The sequence below is a fragment of the Coregonus lavaretus genome, assembly GCF_964263955.1.
Source record: "Coregonus lavaretus genome assembly, chromosome: 27".
Taxonomy (NCBI): domain Eukaryota; kingdom Metazoa; phylum Chordata; class Actinopteri; order Salmoniformes; family Salmonidae; genus Coregonus; species Coregonus lavaretus.
In genome coordinates, this window is record NC_140014.1 from 8,176,529 (window position 1) to 8,201,981 (window position 25,453).

The window sequence follows — 25,453 nt, forward strand, 5'->3', positions numbered from 1 at the left end:
GAGTGCTACTTGATACCAGACTGAAAAGCTATTGAGGGGTATATTTCTAGGGCATCAGCAACCTGGCGACGGATTTAAAGTTACAGGTAGTCAGGTATACACTTGTTGGAGGATTACTTTTGCCAGTGAGCTTTACTGTATGGTTTATGGGATACAGGAAATGAGACAGATGTTGGTTACGTTCCAAATGGTACCTTATTCCCTATATATTGCCCTGGTCAAAAGTAGTGCACTATATAGGGAATAGGGTGCCATTTGAGACGTAGCCGTTGTCGAGTCTCACCGTGCTGTGGGAGATGGTCAGACAGCCGTACTTGACGCCACACTTTCTCTTCTGCCACACCTTCCTAATCCTGGAGATGCAGAGACAGACCACAGTCTAAGTCAGGCATAACCTTATAGTAGATCTACCATCAAGTTAACTCGTCATTTGTTGGAATACAAGTTAGGGAAACTAACTGACTCACACCCCCCCCATGTTATCACACTGTAATCTAATGCTCTGAGAACGAGGACAGAACAGGGGAGAGAGGGGCTAGAATGGAGACATAGGCCTGCTTTGGACTTCCAGAATCCCTCTCGGAGTGTCCCGGTCTCTTTTTCTCTCTCGTTATCTCCTTCTCTATCCCCTCTCTCACCCCTCCCTCGCTCCCCCTCTCCTCCCCTTTTCTCTCTCTGCATGACATGGCTTAGCTGGAGGAGCTGGAACCACTCATCCAGCCAGGACTCTCAGCCTGGATCCAAACCCCAAAATAATGAAGACCAGCTGGGGCTGACATGGCACTGTGCTTCCCAGCCTCTCCATCTCATTGTCACGTTCCACCCGGCTACATATCCCTTATTAACCCCCCCCCCCCCCCTTCTCCCTTCTCCTCCTCCTCCCCCATCCCCAAACCATATTCTAGCCTCTCCAAGGAAGATGCAGTCAGCAGGCAAGTCTTGGGGCTTGGCCTTACCTTAGCCCTAACCCTGCCTAGGCCTGCTCCCATGTCAGGCCCCATGGACATCATGATATTGTACACATGTTACATTTAAGTCATTTAGCAGACGCTCTTATCCAGAGCGACTTACAGTTAGTGAGTGCATAAATTTTTCATACTACACATATGTATTAATGATATCATTGGTCAGGGCCCCAGTAGCTTTATGGGCCAGAACCCCTGAATCAGAGCAATTTAAAGTGAATATAATATAGGCCACAAAACAGCCTGTGGAATCCTAGCCTGGTCCCAGATCTACATTTTACATTTTTACATTTTAGTCATTTAGCAGACGCTCTTATCCAGAGCGACTTACAGTTAGTGAATACATATTTTTTTATACTGGCCCCCCGTGGGAATCGAACCCACAACCCTGGCGTTGCAAACGCCATGCTCTATCAACTGAGCTACATCCCTGCCGGCCATTCCCTCCCCTACCCTGGACGACGCTGGGCCAATTGTGCGCCGCCCATGAGTCTCCCGGTCGCGGCCGGCTGCGACAGAGCCTGGATTCGAACCAGGATCTCTAGTGGCACAGTTAGCACTGCGATGCAGTGCCTTAGACCACTGCGCCACTCAGGAGACTTAGGAGATCTGTCTTGCAAAATCCTATGTTCATTGTCAATGACCATAGCAGTTTTTAAGACAGCACAAACCGATCTGGGACCAGGCTTTGTGGGATCCTCCTATTGGGGATTAATGGTACGGTGTGTGTGTATGTGTGCATGTGTCTCATGGTACGTGGAATTGGAGCCGCGTGTTGTCAGTGTATATACATTGTCAGTATATTTATCAGTATTTTGACCTTCTCCACACAGACTCACCCGTCACTCCTCTTCTGTAGGAAGCCTGACTTCTCCGTGCCATACTTCTTGTTGCCTTGAGGTTGGTGTATGCTGTATCCGTTGCCCGAGTTCTTTCTGTTCAGGTATTCCTATCACAAAACAGTAGAGTGACTTAGTCCCAAAAAATAGTTTTAGAACAATATTAAAAAGCAAGATAGACTACGGTTTATTGAATGACACTGGAACAATAAAAAGGTAGCACATTCTTATTGAACAAGCAGAGGTAGTCGAGGCCCCGTGTAGCTCAGTTGGTAGAGCATGGTGCTTGCAACGCCAGGGTTGTGGGTTCGTTTCCCACGGGGGGCCAGTATGAAAATGTATGCACTCACTAACTAACTAAGTCGCTCTGGATAAGAGTGTCTGCTAAATGACTAGAATGTCAAATGTAAAATGTAGTCCCTCTCTGTTTCAGTCCATTTTCTTCCGTTTGGTGCCTGATGAACATGGCCCAGCACAGAATGTGTATAGAGGTGTTTGAGTTGTGTAGGGGTGGAAACCGTACCTCTTTCCCCTCCACCTGTAGCAGCAGCCTAAGGGAGTCTCGTAGCTGAGAGAGCTGCCTCACCTCCTCGTCCTGGCCCTGTCGCACCTACAGCACACACACAAAGGACAGATCAGATCAGTGTGTTAGCTAAATACTATCTACTGTATCGAATACAAACACACATAGATTTGGATTTGGGAGGGAGTTTGACGTTGATTGCAGCTTTGGGCACAACACCAACCTTTTCCCAGAAAATAGTGGCTGTGGGATGGGATGCTTTGTTGATATGGCCTCTGTAAAACCAAGTTTTGCATAACGTGCAGAGCTAGAACACTACAACGCTCTCTGGTTTCTGGGGCCCCCATCTTAGTCTGATCCCAGATCTGTTTGTGCTGTCTTGCCAACTCCTAGACCCCACAAACCACCAGGCTAGCCTAGTACCACCCCTATCTGCCCTGTCGCATTAATGAATCATGAAAAAGGCCAAACCAGTATCTTTTCCTAATACTTCCTTGAACATGAGAAATAAAGAGCCTGAGCTTGCCCCCTTTTGGACCAAGCAGAACAAGAAGAACCACCGACACGCTCATTAAAGTCAAGTGTCCTTTACTAATACCGTGCCTGATGCCAGAGTAGGGTTTTATGTAATCTATCACAAAACATCTAGTGGCCCTTTTGAGTACTTCAGATTATCACAGGTGTCTGTAATAATCTCTGGCCCTTTGTGTGAGTTTATCACGTGTAAAATATATGACAATTAAATAAGACGATTTTTTAAATAAAATGACAAAGCTTTAAAACATTCTAAATATAAACCATCAACTTAGTGAATACCATTTGCGTTTCATTTGTGTTTAATATGAGGGTTTCAGCATGAAATATTCTTTATATTTACACACTTTAATTGATTTTACTATGTCAATATGTATTAGTTGTCAACGTTTTGGAGTCAAATTGGTGGCAGCCAATAGTTGGAAGAGTTGCAGAGTTAAAGGTGCAATGTGTGACTTTTTGGACGACCCGACCAAATTCACATAGAAATGTGTGTTTCATTCTCATTGAAAGCAAGTCTAAGAAGAGGTAGATCTGTTCTATGTGCGCCATTTCTATGCTTCCCGTTCTTCTGTTTCATTTTCGCGTCTTTTACTTTCAGTTTTGTACACCAGCTTTAAACAGCTGAAAATACAATATTTTTGGTTATGGAAAATATTTTTCAAAGCAGTTTAGATGGTACAATGATGACTTGCTTGTTTTGTCACAAACTGAAATTAGGCAAACTATTAGAATTTTGCAACCAGGAAATGGCGGAACGATTTCTGCATAGTGCATCTTTAATTGAAAATAATGCCATTGTTGAATAGATGCTTTTTTCATTATATTAGGCTATTTTCTCTTGAACCATATGGTCTATCTACTAGAAATGAATGGGAAATATGGACACAGATATGAAAAATGAATTCTATATTAATACATTTAAAAAAAAAGTTATTCAAGTATAAATTACCAAAGTTACGATAGATTGCCATAGATTTTCTGTTAATTACCAAAATTGAGGATTCTGGTAACTTTGGTAAATTACCGGTAGCTTTGCAACCCTATGGCAGAGAAAGAAAGAGGGAGACAGAGAGAGACAGACAGAGACAGCCAACACACATGCGAGAGAGTTGACCTTAGCTTAGATAAGCAAATCTAGGTCATTAGGTCTACCAGGCCGTCCCATTATAGCCACCACCGTACAGATTCAGCTAGGTTTATAAAACAAAGACTATCATTTCCACATTGGCAACCATTCTCTGTTACCTTGTGATTGTCTAGTTTGGCTGTTGGGGGAGGGGGTAAAGGGTTTGGAAACCTGTCTAGGCGGTTATAGTGGAAGGGGAGTGTGCTTCCACTGAAATTGGGAATTGCATCAAATAGCAGCCTGTGGGTTGGCAAAGTCTGGGAGGAGATAGGTTGTTGAGGGTTAAGAGGGTTGGTTGTTAAAGAGGAATTTGACTGTAGCTAACAACTGTTGTCGGTCTATGAGGTTTACAGTTGTCTGCTAGTGATGTGTTATCTGTTATTGTGTCTGTACTGGGCTTCCATAGGCAGTTGGAAATCTGTGGGGGGTTGTTAGTGTGTGTGCTTTCGTGAGCGTGCATGACCGTCAGACAGCCGGCTAGACACACACTGAGAGAAGCCCTAAAACCTAACCTTTCACTAACCCTATTCTAAACAGACAAGGGTCTCTCGTTTCAGATTTACACAGTTACATGGCTATGACTAAGTTTAAAATATTTCACAATCTTCAGACAGCTTAACTGCCAACACAACCACCTGTACAAGCAGTAGTATAACGGTAGTCACCATAGAAATATAATCTAGATTATATTTCTATGGTAGTCACATGGTAGAGAAGACATGGTTCGTATCATAGTTCCACAACACTATTTACTAAACTTAGCTTCAGAAAGAAGGTCAGCAGTTGGAATGGAATCTGACCTTTGACCCAGACAGTAAATCTGTGGTGACTGACTTACGTTCTAGATAAGATAGCACACTCAAAACAAAGGTGAGGGAAATGCATAGAAATAGAATTACTAGAAGGGGATTTCCCATTCAAGTCAACATACTGGGAAATGTGCCCGTAGTTATTTCTTTATGACTGGGGCCTCGATAGGCTTGTGGACATTCCAGTTAAATCCTCTCATGTGGATGGAGAGACTGATTGACAAACAGATAGACAGACAAAGGTAGTAACATTTCACTTAAATCCTCTCGTATGGGAAGGCGAAACTGACTGACAAACAGGTAGACAAAACATAAAAATAGTTATTACCGTGTGGACAGACGCAGCCAGCTTCTCCACAAAGGGACAAAGGTTCTCGGCAGCTTTCAGGCCGTCCTGGAAGAAACTGAGACAAGACAACAACGCTGAGTCATTGGTGGATGTCGGCCTTAACACTCAGGTACATGACCCCAAAAACTCACGCACAGGCATGCACACAGGTTATAAGAGCTCCTAGCATACCAAGTAGAACAAACACTACATATGCAACAAATAGTTAAGTACCGTGGCAATAGCTAGTAAAAGGAAGACAAAACTGAACAGCCACAACATTTTACACCAGAAGCCACAGTAACATTCCTGAGGTAAACCCTTTGTGGTGGTGCTACTCTGTGTTGTAGCTGGGAAACTCAACAGTAGGTTGCATATGAAAGCCATATGCTTTACCATAAGTCCCTTTGTTCTTTCATGCCAAACCGAACCAGCTCTGATATTTTCTTTACACATTATCCTCAAGCACAGTTCCACTAACTATATAATGGACTATAACCAGGCCAATGCAGTCCAGTCCAGCGCAGCTTGGTTTGGTTTGGCTCAGTAGTGTGAAAAGGGTAATAGTGGATGTGTAACCTGGCCAGACCAGTACAGCTTGGCTCGGTTTGGCTCAATAACTTGAAAAGGGCATGAATGCAGCATAGAAGGAGAACTTACTTGAGCTGGGCCTGGAAGTACTTGATGAGACTCTGGAGCAGGTCTGGACCCTGGCGTACCTTCAGTTCCTGGATCTTTAGCAAGTACTGGACAAACCAGAGGATGTAGGATTAGTAACCATGGTTACAGAGCTTAGGTTTAGGTTAAGGTTGCTTAGGTTCCGAAACGGTCACACTGGTTATAGACCACAATTAAGTTGTGCATCATTTTACTGATTCAACCAGTCACTCATTAACCCTGGTTTAGAGAAATGTACTGTATATTTGAATAGGGTGTGGAGTTTTTCCTGACCATTGTGACTTGACTAGGAAAACGTCCTGGCCTTCATTGTCACATCATGGTCAGGAAAAATGCTGGCCCTTAATATAAACAAGTCTTTCTTCTGTCGAAGACCATATGGTTCTCAGGACTTAGCCCAAACATGAAATAACACAGAACAAATTCAGGGTGTGTTTTTTCCCTGATCCATGTTTGAAGTCTTAATGTTGCTTTAAAAAAGGTAGGAAAAAGCCTTGGGAGCCAGCTGTAGGAGCTCGCTGCTGCTTCTGGAAGGAATGACTGCAGTCTGCTTCGTCTCTGCTCCATAAAGCCTTGTTTAAAGCCATCTGTCTGCGGCTGTGCTCGGTCATGTTCATTAGGCAACAAACAAGAAAAAAACGATAAAACAGCGATGTACAACCTCGAATTATCCAATAAGAAAGATTTTTGCTTTCTGATAAATGTTTTAAACGTTTTCTGTTGCGTGCCCTGATGAATACGACCCAGGCGAGAGCCTTGGAGGAAGGGGAAAAATTCCCCTCTTCTATCCATCTCAGCAGCTGACCTCACAGAGAGAGTGAAACTAAATAACAAATTCCCCTACGCTCGTAAAGTGTAACTGTGGGCTACAACCTTAACTGAGCTTAGCTTTGGAGTCAGTGCAATAGTGTTAGCGTGATACCGATTCCAATCTGTGCTCCACATTTTACATAGTCTGGGTCTGCTCCCCCCCACCATGATCCAATCTGTGCTGTTCAGGGGAGAAGTTGTCCTTATGCACAGATCTAGGATCCTAATCAAATCAAAAGTCTGATTTTCACCATGATAGAACTGATTCTGATACAAAAAGGTTTTCTGGTGAGTATTTTGCATTGGTCTGTGTCAGGTATCGTCAAAGTCTGTTAGTGCGCACCTGTAATTGCTATTTGAAGTGGAGGAAATAGCATATCGATGTCAGGGCAGACAGATTAGAGGGCTAAATGCGCAGCAGTAGCTCAACACACTGTAATAAAAAGTACATTCAAAAGTGTGTCGTTCTATTAAATAAAGTATTTCAAAAGCCATGGTATATCCTTGTAGGTAACAGTGTCACAAGAACAATCTAATTAAATGTATAGCAAAGCTTTTTCATTGTCAAAATAGGCCTACAAAAAATGTACAGGCACTCAAGCAAGGGGGGGGGGGAGCGCGTGTGTGCGTTTCCTGTCTAGTCTCAGCTCCTTGCCCCCACCTCACACATCTGCAGCTGGAAGGTCCTCCTCTCTCGCTCCATGTCCTCCGTCACGTTGTATCCCTCGGTCTTGATCAGGCCCAGCTGCCGGCTCTTCTCCCTCCTCTCCTTCTCCAGTTTCCCACTGAGAGAGAGATAGAGTTTGAGAGAAATGCATTGGTACCCTTAAATGAAAACAAAGAGCGTTATAAAATGTAGCAGGGCAGACAATACACAGCTGCTGAGGAGACCAGGGACAGTGCATGAGAAAGAGAGAGTGTGTGCATGCTAATGTGATAGAGATATGGGTGGATTTACATGATACAAATCAGCAGGTATTTACTGTTCTAATCTTTGTCCTTTCACACGTCCTATTCCTGTAACACACTCCCTCCTTTCAATTAGTTCACGTGAGGGGGAAATTGGATCAAAGATAACTACGGAGAGTGGAGGTGAAACCCCATTCGTATCTTATTTCCTTATATTAACCAACAGTGTAATGTCTGAGCTCAAATTGAGATGGGAAGGTGCCCTGCCTCAGCATCGTACAAAGCATTGTTCATTTCGAAATTGAACATTACTGGATGTGTATAAATACCCTCTTATCTTTCTGAGAGATGGACCATATAAAGAACAGACTAAAGAAGAGACTAAAATCCTCAATCCCTATCAATTTACACTTTGATGTCATAGTCCTTCCAGCTCTTCTCCAACTGTTTCTTCAGCTCCTAAAGAAGACAAGACGAAAAAGATGGTTATGACCAGCTGGGCATGCGCTCCAGACATATCAAATAAACACAGCCTCTAGTCTACTGTATATCATCTAAACTGTGGACATTCACACTGCACAGGAGGCCCCAGTCACTCAAACGTATATAACACTTCAGCAAAGGGGTTTTACAATAACAATATCTACTGCCGGTGAATGACTGATAGGTCATTATGTAGGGTCAGGGGTTTTCCTGACCAGGTCAGGAAAAACTCCCAAACATATTTATGGTACAGATACAAACACACTGACATATTGAATGAAGTATATATCATCTGATGGGTTGCAACATAGTTTAAAAAGCTTTCACTAATTTGCGACAAACACCACAATACGGGTGTTGGTCATAAAATGCCACTAGACAGTAGTAAGTATCCAAGAGCTGATGTTTTGCAGGGTTGTGGTTTACTCTTAGACGAGGTGACTTTACAGACACAGACCGTGGGAGGCAGGAGAGTTAGCACACAGTAGGTTACACAGAAGACTTACAGTTTGAACACTACAGTAGAGCTACTCATAGGGATGCAAAGTTCTAGTAACTTTCCCAAAATGACCAGGTTTTTCCAGAAATCCCGGTTGGAAGATTCCTGTAACTTTCCCAATATTTGCTGTTTTTTCCAGAAATCCCGGTTGGAAGATTCCTGTAATTAGGAGGGGATAAGTAGGAAATCCGGGAACAATCCAACCGGGATTTCTGGAAAACCAGCACATATTGGGAAAGTTACTGGAATCTTACAACCCTAGTTACTCACCAGTCTGCTGTCTCTGAGCTCACTCTTCAGGACATTCTCCAGGGGGAAGGAGATGATGTTGTTCAGGTTCTGGACCTGGAAGACAGAGACAATGAGTCACATAGCTACACAGACACCCATTTTTAGATTTACAATGATGAAATAACAAAACCCTGTATTGATCCTATAATGTTGATCCAGTTTTTTTATTGAGTCACATCAATCCATACATCCGAGTGCACCACAATGTATATAATATTATACCTTGTGGGATCAGAATGTGTGCATGACCAAATCAAATGAGATTCAGATGGAATAAGTGTATTGCATACTGTATTCTGGTTACACATGCTGAGATATTTCCTGTTGTGCATCGAGTTGGACTACAGATTTACGGTGCCCATTTTAGGACATCCACAACACATGAATGTCCTAAGATATACACCATACAGATAAAAGTTTGGTGTCGTTAAGTCTGTCAGTCCTCCTCCACCTCTGCTCTTACAGGCCGATACATGATAGACAACCACCTGAACCCTAACCCAGGAACAAGGACATGTCCTAAAATGTACACCATACAAATGAAAGCTTGGTGCAGTCAAGTCCTTCTCCAGCTCTGCTCTTTAAGGTGGGAAACATAATAAACATTACCACCCAGGAACAAGGACATGGTGCCCTGCCACCCCCTCCCTCACTCTTATCATGGTGTAGACTTGGCTCCGGGCCAAGGCAGGGTGGTGACCTGCTGAATGATTAGCTCCACGGCTCAGAGACAGTCTATGTAGGTTTATTCCTGTTCACACACAACTCAAAACATGCATACCATTTTCTACCCCCTCCATTTCTGGCATCATAATATCATGATACAGTACCACTATAGAGTAGAGAGTACTACTTTATTAATCCCAATTTGGAAAATTGTTTTTATCACAGCATGCATCAATTACTTACAAGGACAGAACACGCAACAATGACCAACAAAATGATAAAAAAACAATGCATATTAAGACAGAAAGGCACCTGCACCACAGTATCCCTAAAAGAATATAGTCTGATTCAAATGCTGTTTTCTATCCTACTCTGGGGGAAAACAAGCAACAACATTGTTTAATAGGAAGACCTAAAAAACAGTTTATATCAATTTATAGAGAAGGTCTGTATCCGTTTAAGCCCATTCTTGAAAAACTACACTGAACCAAAATATAAACGCAACATGTAAAGTGTTGGTCCCATGTTTCATGAGCTGAAATAAAAGATCCCAGAAATTGTCCATACGCACAAAAAGCTTATTTCTCCCCAATTTTGTGCACAAACTTATTTACATCCCTGTTAGTGAGCATTTCTCCTTTGCCAAGATAATCCATCCACCTGAAAGGTGTGGCATATCAAGAAGCTGATTAAACAGCATGATCATTAAACAGGTGCACCTTCTGCTGGTGACATTAAAAGGTCCACTCTAAAATGTGCAGTTTTGTCACACAACACAATGCCACAGATGTCTCAAGTTTTGAAGGAGCGTGCAATTGGCATGCTGACTGCAGGAATGTCCACCAGAGCTGTCGCCAGATAATTTATAACCACGCCAGCCCAGGACCATATCCGGCTTCATCTACGCGATCGTCTGAGACCAGCCACCCGGACAGCTGATGAAACTGGGTTTGTACAATCTAAGAATTTCTGGACAAACTGTCAAACAGTCTCAGGGAAGCTCATCTGCGTGCTCGTTGTACTCACCAGGGTCGTGACCTGACTGCAGTTTGGCATCGTAACCGACCTCAGTGGGCAAATGCTCACCTTCTATGGCCACTGGCACGCTGGAGAAGTGTGCTCTTCACGGATCAATCCCGGTTTCAACTGTACCGGGTAGATGGCAGACTGCGTGTATGGCGTCTTGTGGGCAAGCGGTTTGCTGATGTCAATGTCTGCCCCATGGTGGTGGGGTGGGGTTATGGTATGAGCAGGCATAAGCTACGGACAACGAACACAATTGTATTTTATCGATCGCAATTTGAATGCACAGAGATACCGTGACGAGATCCGAGGGCCATTGTCGTGCCATTCATCCGCTGCAATCACATCATGTTTCAGCATGATAATGCACGGCCCCATGTCGCAAGGATCTGTACACAATTCCTGGAAGCTGAAAATGTCCCAGTTCTTCCAAGGCCTGCATACTCACCAGACAGGTCACCCATTGAGCATGTTTGGGATGCTCTGGATCGACATGTACGACAGCGTGTTCCAGTTTCCGCCAATATCCAGCAACTTCGCACAGCCATTGAAGAGGAGTGGGACAATATTCCACAGGCCACAATCAACAGCCTGATCAACTCTATGCTTAGGAGATGTGTCGCGCTGCATGAGGCAAATGGTGGTCACATCAAATACTGACTGGTTTTCTGATCCACGCCCCTACTTTTTTTTAAAGGTATCTATGACCAACAGATGCATATCTGTATTCCCAGTCATGTGAAATCCATAGATTAGGGCCTAATGAATTTCAATGGGCTAATTTCCTTATATGAACTGTAACTCAATCATCCACATCATCAATTCCTGTTGAACGTGGAAAGAGGGAGAGCCTGGTTTGTTGTTTTGAAAGTGTATTGGAAAGTTTCTTAGTAGCTAGCTAACTTCTTAGTTTCGATCCCGCGATGCAGTTGGCATCAGTTGCTGGGACTGCTACTCTCTGTCCAGTGATCCTGCCGACCAAGGCCGGGTCTGGGGAACTATTTTGCGTAGCTGCCAATCAAGCTAGAGGGGTTTCTTGAGGGATTGAACGCAGCCTGCGACATGGTTAGCCATTGTGGCTGGGACCTCGGATTGTCCCGGGCTTGTGGCTGTCTAGACCCCTGCTGTTTGTTGTTGTTTTCAATCTTCCCTGTGACCTGCCCTGTCTGGAACTGTGAGGAGTAACAGCATAACCTACAATGCTACCATGGCAAAGACAAAAGCCGGCGGGAGTACCGTTGAGGACAGTGGTGTCTCTCGATCACAGGTGAAGGATCTTTTAAAAACGAACAAATGGAGTTCTACAAGCAGTTGTTACAACAAGAAAACAGCTTCAAGTGTTTTGTCCAAATACTGGTGGAGTCAACTAATAAAATAATGGATGACCTGACCAGAGGTGTCCAGGACCTGAAGAACAGTTTGCATTTCCCCTAGGGTCAGCTCGATGAGTTGAAACAGGAGAACGGCAAGATGACAGCAATCTGTAAGTCATGATAACAATGACCGATAAATCAGACTCTCTTGAGGGACAATCAATGCGGAACATGGTTGTGGACGGAATTGCAGAATCTCCACGAGATTCCCACTGAGGACAAAGTGAGGGAAATTATCTCTGAGAAATTGAAGATGGACCACAGGAAGATTGAGGTAGAGCCCACAGGACTGGAAAACCCACCACAGGCCCAGGTGAGATGCCCAGGCCGATAGTGGTAAAGGACAAGGTAGCTGTTCTGGAAAGAGCAAAGAACTTGAGAGGAACGTATATCTTCCTCAACGAGGACTATCCTGAAGCTGTGCGCCAGAGAGGAAATAACTTATCCCAGCCATGAAAGCTGCCAGAGCGTGTGGGGACATTGCTTACATCTGCTATGACAGGCTCATTGTCCACCCTCCCAAAGGCCTGGAAGGGATGAGAGAGCCAAGCCTATGGGTTCGTAGCTTCAACCCCGCAGCACACACACACTTACACACACCAACTGATTAATGGACTGCTGAATGTATATTTGTCTCTTGCTTTGTTTTTTTTTGTTTTTTCTTTAAGGGGTAGATCAGCTTTAATATTTCAGATAGATTGTAACTTCCATCAATGTAATTGTCTGCATCACTTCCAACCCCCCATATGTTTTTTTTTCTCGCAAATATATATGTGTGTGAGTGTGCGTACACACACACACACACACATATACACACACAGTGCTAAGAAAAAGTATTTGCCCCCTTTCTAATTTTCTCCACTTTTTCTCCACATGTCTTGCTGCATGACCCAGCTGCGCTTCAGCTTCAGACCACCAAACCATCACACCAAACCATCACACCACCACCACCATGCTTGACCTTTGGTATGTTGTTCTTACTGTGGAATGCAGTGTTTGGTTTTCGGCAGGCATAATGGGACCCATCTCGTCCAAAAAGTTGACTCAAATTTGCCAAAAAGCACCTGGATGATCATCAAGACACTTGGAAGAACGTTCTATGGACAGATGATTCAAAAGTATAACTTTTTGGATGACAAGTTTCCAGTAATGCCTGGCGAAAACCAAACTCTGCATTCCACAGTAAGAACATCATACCAAAGGTCAAGCGTGGTGGTGGTGGTGTGATGGTTTGGGGATGCTTTGCTGCCTCAGGACCTGGATAACTTGCCTTAATAGAAGGAACCATGAATTCTGCTCTGTATCAGAGAATTCTACAGGAGAATGTCAGACCATCCGTCTGTGAGCTGAAGCTGAAGCGCAGCTGGGTCATGCAGCAAGACAATGATCCAAAACACACAATCAAGTCTACATGCTAAAAAGCAACAAATAGGAAGTTTTGGAATGGCCTAGTCAATGTCCAGACCTAATCCCAATTGAGATGTTGTGGCAGGATGTGAAACGAGCAGTTCATGCTTGGAAGAGTGGGCCAAAATTCCTCCACAGCGACGTGAGAGACTGATCAACAACTACAGGAAGCATTTGGTTGGAGTCATTGCAGCTAAAGGTGGCACAACCAGTTATTGAGTGTAAGGGGACAATTACATTTTCACACAGGGGAATTGGGTGTTGCATAACTTTGTTTATGAAATAAATATGTAATTGTTGTGTTATTTGTTCACTTATGTTCCCTTTATCTAATATTCGGTTCTAGTTGAAGATCTGATAACATTCAGTATCACAAATATGCAAAAGTAGAGAAAATTAGAAAGGGGGCAAATACTTTTTCATTGCACTGTATATATACAGTGAGGGAAAAAAATTATTTGATCCCCTGCTGATTTTGTACATTTGCCCACTGACATGATCAGTCTATAATTTTAATGGTAGGTTTATTTTAACAGTGAGAGACAGAATAACAACAAAAAATCCAGAAAAACGCATGTCAGAAATTGTATACATTGATTTGCATTTTAATGATGGAAATAAGCATTTGACCCCCTCTCAATCAGAAAGATTTCTGGCTCCCAGGTGTCTTTTATACAGGTAACGAGCTGAGATTAGAGCACACTCTTAAAGGGAGTGCTCCTAATCTCAGTTTGTTACCTGTATAAAGACCTGTCCACAGAAGCAATCAATCAATCAGATTCCAAACTCTCCACCATAGCTAAGACCAAAGAGCTATCCAAGGATGTCAGGGACAAGATAGTAGACCTACACAAGGCTGGAATGGGCTACAGGACCATCGCCAAGCAGCTTGGTGAGAAGGTGACATCAGTTGGTGCGATTATTCGCAAATGGAAGAAACACAAAATAACTGTCAATCTCCCTCGGCCTGGGGCTCCATGCAAGATCTCACCTCGTGGAGTTGCAATGATCATGAGAACGGTGAGGAATCAGCCCAGAACTACACGGGAGGATCTTGTCAATGATCTCAAGGCAGCTGGGACCATAGTCACCAAGAAAACAATTGGTAACACACTACGCCGTGAAGGACTGAAATCCTGAAGCGCCCGCAAGGTCCCCCTGCTCAAGAAAGCACATATACAGGGCCGTCTGAAGTTTGCCAATTAACATCTGAATGATTCAAAGGAGAACTGGGTGAAAGTGTTGTGGTCAGATGAGACCAAAAACCGAGCTCTTTGGCATCAACTCAACTCGCTGTGTTTGGAGGAGTAAGAATGCTGCCTATGACCCCAAGAACACCATCCCCACCGTCAAACATGGAGGTGGAAACATTATGCTTTGGGGGTGTTTTTCTGCTAAGGGGACAGGACAACTTCACCGCATCAAAGGGACGATGGACGGGGCCATGTACCGTCAAATCTTGGGTGAGAACCTCCTTCCCTCACCCAGGGCATTGAAAATGGGTCGTGGGTGGGTATTCCAGCATGACAATGACCCAAAACACACGGCCAAGGCAACAAAGGAGTGGCTCAAGAAGAAGCACATTAAGGTCCTGGAGTGGCCTAGCCAGTCTCCAGACCTTAATCCCATAGAAAATCTGACGAGGGAGCTGAAGGTTCGAGTTGCCAAATGTCAGCCTTGAAACCTTAATGACTTGAAGAAGATCTACAAAGAGGAGTGGAACAAAATCCCTCCTGAGATGTGTGCAAACCTGGTGGCCAACTACAAGAAACGTCTGACCTCTGTGATTGCCAACAAGGGTTTTGCCACCAAGTACTAAGTCATGTTTTGCAGAGGGGTCAAATACTTATTTCCCTCATTAAAATGCTAATCAATTTATAACATTTTTGACATGCGTTTTTCTGGATTTTTTTGTTGTTATTCTGTCTCTCTGTTCAAATAAACCTACCATTAAAATTATAGACTGATCATGTCTTTGTCAGTGGGCAAACGTACAAAATCAGCAGGGGATCAAATACTTTTTTCCCCTCACTGTGTGTATGTATGTGTGTATATATATATATATATATATATATATATATATATATATATATATATATATATACACACACACATCCTTTTAAATATTATATTTCCCTTCATTACTTTCCAACCCCACCACCCCTTCCCCAATTGGAGTAAACAACAACGCTTAGGCCTCTACTTCCAGCCCATACATACTATGTACATTTTATGGACACAATCAAATTCTACAATAATTATATTTTGTTTGTTTTTACTCCTGAACTTCCTCCGATCATTTTCATGATGTCCATCTGGTTTGCTTCTATATGCCATATTTTTTTTACGGTGCTCTTTTACAAAAGCTCTCAACCTATAACCTATATACTTATTATGGACACAGTATGCGTTACATTAGTTATCTTGTTGTTATTAGTCCCATCCTTCAGCTCCATTCAACACCTCCCATTTATCTCTTAACACCATCCATATTGGATTTCTATTTGCCATATATTTTCTGTACTGTGATGTTTAACAAAAGTTCTGAACCTTTCTATTCTCATTGTTTCTACAGATCGTAAATTGAAAATAAACATTTTTGCTAAAAGTATTATATTATTGATCGATTGACTATGACTTTTCAGATCACCCAGTAGTGCTATCTGCAGGGTTAGCTCCAGGTAAATATTGCAATCCTTTGCCATTCCTGGACCTGTGTCTCTTGCTTCGTTTGCTCTTTTCCATATTATGTCTATCTCTGATAAGCTACCCAGGAAAGGGCTGAAAATAGCCCATATTAATATATGTATTCTTAGAAATAAGGTTCATGAAATCAATAACTTGCTAACATCAGATAACGTTCATATATTAGCCATTTCTGAGACTCACTTAGATAATTAATTTGATGATACAGCAGTAGCAACACAAGGATATAACATCTATAGAAGAGACAGAAATGCTTATGGGGGAGGTGTTGCTATATATATATACAGTGGCGGAAAAAAGTATTTAGTCAGCCACCAATTGTGCAAGTTCTCCCACTTAAAAAGATGAGAGGCCTGTAATTTTCATCATAGCTACACGGCAACTATGACAGACAAATTGAGAAAAAAATAATCCAGAAAATCACATTGTATGATTTTTTATGAATTTATTTGCAAATTATGGTGGAAAATAAGTATTTGGTCACCTACAAACAAGCAAGATTTCTGGCTCTCACAGACCTGTAACTTCTTCTTAAAGAGGCACCTCTGTCCTCCACTCGTTACCTGTATTAATGGCACCTGTTTGAACTTGATATCATTATAAAAGACACCTGTCCACAACCTCAAACAGTCACACTCCAAACTCCACTATGGCCAAGACCAAAGAGCTGTCAAAGGACACCAGAAACAAAATTGTAGACCTTCAGCAGGCTGGGAAGACTGAATCTGCAATAGGTAAGCAGCTTGGTTTGAAGAAATCAACTGTGGGAGCAATTATTAGGAAATGGAAGACATACAAGACCACTGATAATCTCCCTCGATCTGGGGCTCCACGCAAGATCTCACCCCGTGGGGTCAAAATGATCACAAGAACGGTGAGCAAAAATCCCAGAACCACACGGGGGGGACCTAGTGAATGACCTGCAGAGAGCTGGGACCAAAGTAACAAAGCCTACCATCAGTAACACACTACGCCGACTCAAATTCTGCAGTGCCAGACGTGTCCCCCTGCTTAAGCCAGTACATGTCCAGGCCCGTCTGAAGTTTGCTAGAGTGCATTTGGATGATCCAGAATAGGATTGGGAGAATGTCATATGGTCAGATAAAACCAAAATATAACTTTTTGGTAAAAACTCAACTCGTCGTGTTTGGAGGACAAAGAATGCTGAGTTGCATCCAAAGAACACCATACCTACTGTGAAGCATGGGGGTGGAAACATCATGCTTTGGGTCTGTTTTTCTGCAAAGGGACCAGGACGACTGATCCGTGTAAAGGAAAGAATGAATGGGGCCATGTATCGTGAGATTTCGAGTGAAAACCTCCTTCCATCAGCAAGGGCATTGAAGATGAAACGTGGCTGGGTCTTTCAGCATGACAATGATCCCAAACACACCGCCCGGGCAACGAAGGAGTGGCTTCGTAAGAAGCATTTCAAGGTCCTGGAGTGGCCTAGCCAGTCTCTAGATCTCAACCCCATAGAAAATATTTGGAGGGAGTTGAAAGTCCGTGTTGCCCAGCGACAGCCCCAAAACATCACTGCTCTAGAGGAGATCTGCATGGAGGAATGGGCCAAAATACCAGCAACAGTGTGTGAAAACCTTGTGAAGACTTACAGAAAAAGTTTGACCTGTGTCATTGCCAACAAAGGGTATATAACAAAGTATTGAGAAACTTTTGTTATTGACCAAATACTTATTTTCCACCATAATTTGCAAATAAATTCATAAAAAATCCTACAATGTGATTTTCAGGAATTTTTTTCCTCATTTTGTCTGTCATAGTTGACGTGTACCTATGATGAAAATTACAGGCCTCTCTCATCTTTTTAAGTGGGAGAACTTGCACAATTGGTGGCTGACTAAATACTTTTTTTCCCCACTGTATGTATGTATGTATGTATGTATGTATGTATGTATGTATGTATGTATGTATGTATGTATGTATGTATGTATGTATGTATGTATGTATGTATGTATATATATATATATATATATATATATATATATATTTATTTATTTTCAGAGCCATATCCCTGTAATGCTTAGAGAAGATCTTATGTCAAGTGTTATTGAAGTGTTGTGGTTGCAGGTTCACTTGGCACATCTAAAGCCTTTCCTTTTGGGGTGTTGCTAAAGGCCACCAAGTGCTAACAGTCAGTATCTAAATAATGTGTGTGAAATGCTGGATAGTGTATGTCATGTAAACAGAGAGGTCTACTTTCTTGGGGACCTGAATATTGACTGGTTTTCATCAAGCTGTCCGCTCAAGAGGAAGCTCCTCACTGTAACCAGTGCCTGTAATCTGGTTCAGGTTATTAATGAACCTACCAGGGTGTTTACAAACACTACAGGAACAAGATCACCCACATGTATCGATCACATTTGTACTAATACTGTAGAACTTTGTTCTAAAGCTGTATCCGTACCCATTGGATGCAGTGATCACAATATAGTGGCTATATCCAGGAAAGCCAAAGTTCCAAAAGCTGGGCCTAAAATAGTGTATCAGAGATCACACAAAATATTTTGCTGTGACTATTATGTGGATGATGTTAAAAATATTTGTTGGTCTGATGTGATTAATAAGGAGCATTCAGACTCTGCACTTGATGCATTTATGAAATTGCTTCTTCCAATTATTGATAAACATGCACCTGTTAAGAAACTGACTGTTAGAACTGTTAAGGCTCCATGGATTGATGAGGAATTGAAAAACTGTATGGTTGAAAGAGATGTGGCAAAAGGAGTGGCTAATATGTCTCGCTGCACATCTGACTGGCTGACTTACTGCAAATTTAGAAATTATGTGACTAAAAACAAAAAGAAGAAGAAACGGTATTATGAAGCCAAGATCAATGATATAAAGAATTATGGAAAAGAAACTTGAGTACTTTAAATGAAATTATGGGCAGAACGACAAATTCAACTACATCCTTAATTGAATCAGATGGCTTTATTCATCACCATTTGATGTTGCCAATTCTTTTTATGATTACTTCGCTGGCAAAGTGGGCAAATTTAGGCAGGAAACGCCAACAACGAACAGCGAGCCATCGTATTCATGCATAAAAAACAAATAATTAAAGAAACGCATTGCAAGTTTGAATTTTGTAAAGTTAGTGTGGGAGAGGTGGAAAAATGATTGTTATAAATGACAAACCTCCTGGCACTGACAACTTCGTTGGAAAGCTACTGAGGATGGTAGCTGACTATAGCCACTCCTATCTGTCATATATTTAATCTGAGTTTAGAGGAAAGTCTTTGTCCTTAGGCCTGGAGGGAAGCCAAAGTAATGCCGCTACCCAAGAGTGGTAAAGCGGCCTTTGCTGGTTCTAACAGTATACCTATCAGCTTGCTACCAGCTCTTAGCAAACTGTTGGAAAGAAATGTGTTTGACCAAATACAATGCTATTTCTCCTTTAACAAATGAACAACAGACTTTCAGCATGCTTATACAGAAGGGCACTCAACATGTACTGCACTGACACAAATGACTGATGATCGGTTGAAAGAAATTGATAATAAGATGATTGTGGGAGCTGTACTTATACGATTTCAGCGCAGCCTTTGATATTATTGACAATAACCAAAAAAACTTCTGTTATGGCTTTTCAGCCACTGCCATATCATGGATTCAGAGCTTTCTTTAATGGAAGATTCTCTAATGTCAAACATGTAAAGTGTGGCATACTGCAGGGCAGCTCTCTAGGCACTCTACTCTTTTCTATTTTCACCAATGACCTGCCACTGGCATTAAAGCATTTGTCCATGTATGCTGATGATTCAACCATATAAGCATCAGCAACCACAGCTAATGAAGTCACTGAAACCCTTAAAGAGTTGCAGTCTGTTTTGGAATGAGTGGCCAGTAATAAACTGGTCCTGAATAGGGCTGTTGCTGTGACCGTATTACCACCACACCGGCAGTTACGAATCATGAAGGCAGTCAAATTCCATGTGACCGTTTAGTCATGGTAATTAGGCTTCTCCAAGCTCTGATAATGCTGATGGTCATTAGTAGCCTACCAAACTTGCTAACTGCCTGGTACTCAGCACTCGATTGTCCCTCTAATCACTCTGACGTCAATGCAAATGTCTTCGAAAATCTAATCAAACACTTCATGAGCTCATGTTGCGCAACATTTCTATAGGCTATGCAATGAGTGATGGCCTCTACTAAAAAGAGGAGGATCCCATCAGCTTTCTATAGGCTAGGCCTACTATACTTATTTATCTACTTTCCTAATATTAAGCACATTGTTTATCTTTACAACAGGAGTATATTCTACCTGGCTGGCATGAAAATGAACCACGGGTAAAGCATCCTCCATTCTCTATTTAAGTGCATAGATGACATGTATTTTTTTCCTGCTGCCCCTGTTTCGAGACAGGTGCATGATAATGGTCCATTCTAAATCAAAACAAATTTCACACATATAATATTTAGTATATGGAAAGACAAGATTAAATCAAGTATCCTAGCCCATAGGCCTATATGTTTTGATAAGGTTTGTATCACAACTAAAGTGGCCAAATAACTTCTTAAAATTAAGCACATTAAACCACTTTACAAGGGGTTTTGAGCCCAACTGGCATACATAAGCAGCGCGTGAGTCTCAAGTTTGGGGAAGATCATTTTCACCATAAAAATGCACCTTTATAATAAAAGCATTACATGCATAAATCACATTTGCAGTCACTTTTGATAATGATGTTTTCCCGCTAATGGAACATTTGCGCTCATAGCCTACTGCCATGTGTGCATTGCTGCGCTTATAATGTGAAGAAATAGCCTAATAGTTTATCAACATTTCAAGCTAAATGTTCTGATCTGTTGCGTCAGCCACATTGTGTCAAAGTTTTTGTTGATGCTAGTGGTTGTATTAATTTGGGATCTATTGCATCCTACAACTGTCCCAGACTATGTTTGGAATATTTATTGCACAGAATAGGTCGACTTTTCTACTATGGGGGATAGTAGATTGACATAGGTTAGTGCTTTTGCTGTTCGTTAGGCCTACTCATCTTGTTGGCTAACGAAAAGTAAATGTGGACACTTCCAATATTTTCAATATGCACCTCGGAATTGGATAAGGACGCGCTCAGTTGCGTCCCGGATGTGTCTGTTCACTTGTAGCCTGTGAGAAAGACCCGATCACGTGATGGAGAGCCATGTGAGTGAGGGGTGCATAGGAGCGCGCAGCACTCAGAGAGAAGGGCACAATGCAGCACTCCGGGCCAAGGGCACAACGACCACTGGCCGCAAAAGGCATGGATGTTTTTTAGGGTGAATTCCAGCCACAAAGAGGATGCCGCCGTGAAATTCGAGGCATTATCAAGTGCTTGTCAAATTGTGAATGTGAGACTAATGAAGTGTGTACAGCCTGCGCAAAAAAAACAAAGCAGAGCTCATGCCTTTCAAGTGACTTTTTTCAAATCATCATTAGAGTCGCATCATGCAGCCTTACAATATATTACAAATCAAAACATTTAGTCCAACGTTTGTAGAACAACTAAAGTTACATTAATAACTCTAAATTAAGCATATAGGAGTACCCATTTCTTTGTTAACCGCTCAACACAGAATAGCCGCATGTGCGCACTCCCTCAAATCGTTTGGAGAAAATATCCTTTCCATTTTATTCCGCTTTGTTCAATTGTATTCTTCATACTATAAAATAATGCTACGGAATTCTAAGAAAATCTTGTCTGCTAAATGAACTTGTGTAGCCCACAGCCATATGGCATAGCCAGATCAGGACAACTCAGATTATGCTATTCTGTTCATCTGAAATAGACTACATTTTCTTCATACCATGCTTCTTTAGACCGGTCTAAAATAAATAATGGATTTATTGTGATGGTGTAGGCTATATTACCTGGATTTATTAGACTTTATAAAATGTAGATGTTCCAAAGGTCTGCATCAGTGGCTTGTAGGCTGTGTGTGGAAGCCAGGAGATGCTAAATGTGTTTGTTAATTAACGGTCAATTACCGTGAGACCGACAGTTATTTGCTTGACAATCACCGGCTGACGAAATTTCGTGACCGCCACAGCCCTAGTCCTGAACATCTCTAAAACTAAGAGCATTGTATTTGGTACAAATCATTCCCTAAGTTCTAGACCTCAGCTGAATATGGTAATGAATGGTGTGGCTGTTGAACAAGTTGAGGAGACTAAATTACTTGGTGTTACCTTAGATTGTAAACAGTCATGGTCAAAACATATAGATTCAATGGTTGTAAAGATGGGGAGAGTTTGTCCGTAATAAAGAGATGCTTTTTGGCGTGTGATGTCAAAAAAGAAACGCAAGTCCTGCAGGCTCTAGTTTTGTCTTATCTTGATTATTGTCCAGTTGTGTGGTCGAGTGCTGCAAGGAAAGACCTAGTTAAGCTACAGCTGGCCCAGAACAGAGCGGCACGTCTTGCTCTTTATTGTAATCAGAGGGCTGATATAAATACTATGCATGCCAGTCTCTCTTGGCTAAGAGTTGAGGAGACGGACCGCATCACTTCTTTTAATAAGAAACAATGTGTTGCATAGTCAACTTACACACAGCTCTGACACACACACTTACCCCACCAGACATGCCACCAGGGGTCTTTTCACAGCCCCCAAATCCAGAACAAATTCAAGGCGGCGTACAGTATTATATAGAGCCATTAGTGCATGGAACTCCGTTCCATCTCATATTGCTCAATTGAACAGCAAACCTGGTTTCAAAAAACAGATAAAGCAACACCTCACGGCACAAAGCCTCTCCCCTATTTGACCTAGATAGTTTGTGTGTATGAATTGATATGTAGGCTACGTGTGCCTTTTCTATTTGTATTGATGTAGTTCTGTCCTTGAGCTTTTCTTGTCTATTAATGTTCTGTCTTACGTCATGTTTCATGTTGTGTGGACCCCAGGAAGAGTAGCCGCTGCTTTTGCAACAGCTACATGGGGATCCTAATAAAATACCAATACCAAACTCAGTATGGTCTTTGAAATTGTTGCAAATATATTTTTGTTCAGTGTAATACATTCACAATTTTCTGCCCACAGTTTGATGTACCTCATATGCTGGATGAAGTGATATCACTTGATGGAAACAATCACTCAAATAAACAAAACATCTGACCCATTTTGTAGATCCTACTGATTTACAAATGTACTGATTAACTGACTGATCAGTGTAGGGTTGCAAAATTCCGGTAACTTTCCCAAAACTCCCCGGTTTTCTAGAAAGCCCGGTTGGAAGAAGGAAACCTGGAAACCTCCAACCAGGCTTTTAGGAAAACCTGGGACTTTTGGGAAAGTTAATGGAATTTTGCAACCCTAGTTCAGTGCAAAAACAACATATTCTGTACTGAAGCAGCTCTGTAGGTAAACAAAAGTAAACTATTTCCCCCTTCTGAGTTCACCCTTGGGATCACCTTGAGAAATTAATGCAAACTTTCAAAAGTTCAAATTTGTCTTTGTTTTGATTGGCTTCCGAGAACTGAGGAAGTGGAAAGAAGGCTCTGTTCTGTTTAACAGTGAAACAACCCTCTTTCAGAGCACGCACACACATACAAACGCACAGCCACACACAGTTTACTGTAAAAGCCCCTAAATCAAACAGTGGTAGTGTTTTGGATTCGTTTCCTCAGTTTCCTCTAGCACTTCCGAGGTCCTGAGAGGGGGACTTTGATTGACAGCTGGGGGGAGAAAAGGGGAGGGGCCTTGTCCACTCCCAACACAGAGGCCTGGGATGAATAATAATCGACTATCAAGTGGGAGGGTTCCAGTTCTCGGAGGGGCCAGCGGTGCTCTCCTGCAGCTCTTCTATCCCCCCGACACAACGCACACACACACTCCTGCGAGCATGTATGCACACACACACACGACTCACTCCTTCAAGCATATATGCACACACACACTGCTGATACAAAAGTGGGGTCTTTCCTCACCACTCCTCTCCCTAAAAAGGGGGCCCTTTGACCCTCCAGCTGTGACTAAGTCACAGCTTAGTGATGGCGGTAGGACCACTCAGCACTATTCATGTGTAGAGCTGCAGACATTAAGTACTATATATGTGTGAGGGAGAAGATTTATATCATAGAAATAGAATGAGTTTACATAACCAGACAATGATGGATTAGGACTATTCTACACTGAGTGTACAAAATACCTGCTCTTTCCATGACAGACTGACCAGGTGAATCCAGGTGAAAGCTATGATCCCTTATTGATGTCACCTGTTAAATCCACTTCAATCAGTGTAGATGGATTTTTAAGCCTTGAGACATTGATTGTGTATTAATTGCCATTCAGAGAGTGAATTGGCAAGACAAAATATTTAAGTGCCTTTGAACGGGGTATGGTAGTAGGTGCCAGGCACACCGGTTTGGGTGTGTCAAGAACTGCAACGCTACTACGATTTCGACACCTTGTAGAGTCCATGCCCTGACGAATTGAGGCTGTTCTGAGGGCAAAAGGGGGTGCAACTCAATATTAGGAAGGTGTTCCTAATGTTTTGTACACTCAGTGTATATTTGTACATCTACCTTAGGTCATTGATGGAGCTCAACTCCAAACGTTTATGGATCTGAATACTGCATTGGTGTTAGTAACAGCCCATTGTCACCTCTAGCAGCTCTCCTAGATGTCACCCAGGGGTGTATTCACTAGGAACCAAACGGAAGAAATGGGGAGGTACTTACCTGAATTTGTACAATAGAAACTAGTTTTCGTTGTAAAATAGTTTTCAGTTTGGAGTAAACGTTTTGCAACAGTGGCCTACTTATGAATACACCCCAACTTTACAACATCTGTTCTGTCACCACCCACATCCAATAACAAATCACCGTCTGTCTCAGTCTTCTCAAAAGCCCTGTTCCCTCTGAACTATACCCTTCTCTCTTCCCCCTTCTCAATGCCATCACTACATCAACACTGATCACTCCAAACTCTGCAGCCATGCCTCTCCCCCAGATCCAAAAGGTTATTCCCGCACCTCTCCCTACCCAACTCCCCAAACGCATTCCCTACCCCTTCCCCCAAAGTTTCTCTCATCCATGTTTCCAAAGTGCCTTACCTGTCCTCCCCCAGACTCTTACCCCCACCCCCTTATCCTCTAAAAATGTCTCCCCCCTATTATCACTCAAAACTCTTCTGACATCTTGCACCTATTGCTTCTCTCCTCCACCTCCCATAAGTCTTCCCCCACTCTTCCCTCAAACTCTTACACCCTATCCCTCCAAAGTCTCCCCTCTACTCTCACCAGGTTCTTGAAGAGTGCGGTGACCTCCCTGGTGAAGACAGCCAGGTTGAGGAACCCTGTGGACACCTCGTTGTTGTCCTGGGTCAGGTGACTGTTCCCCAGGTTCTCCAGCACGTCGATGTACTGCTCCTTGTTCTCCGCGTGACCTAGAACCGCAAACACATTTAATTGTTGTTTCCATCCTATGCTGCCTTTTGAGTCATTCCATGTCATTTTAGCAAGCCATGACACCC

At 42.5% G+C, this 25,453-nt stretch overlaps 1 protein-coding gene across 1 annotated transcript in view; it reads right to left on the bottom strand.

Annotated features, from left to right (window-relative positions):
• The window catches only part of LOC311102954 (arf-GAP with SH3 domain, ANK repeat and PH domain-containing protein 3-like), a 55,815-nt gene that overhangs the window by 17,671 nt on the left and 12,691 nt on the right, over positions 1-25,453 (bottom strand). Inside the window, exons 3-11 of the mRNA XM_084144452.1 lie at positions 25,221-25,366; positions 8,777-8,851; positions 7,934-7,983; positions 7,277-7,400; positions 5,788-5,873; positions 5,128-5,203; positions 2,328-2,414; positions 1,805-1,914; positions 284-353 (exon numbers count right to left, since the gene is read on the bottom strand). Of these exons, the coding sequence (XP_084000578.1) occupies positions 284-353; positions 1,805-1,914; positions 2,328-2,414; positions 5,128-5,203; positions 5,788-5,873; positions 7,277-7,400; positions 7,934-7,983; positions 8,777-8,851; positions 25,221-25,366 (824 nt within the window). The remainder of the gene's footprint in view (positions 1-283; positions 354-1,804; positions 1,915-2,327; positions 2,415-5,127; positions 5,204-5,787; positions 5,874-7,276; positions 7,401-7,933; positions 7,984-8,776; positions 8,852-25,220; positions 25,367-25,453) is intronic.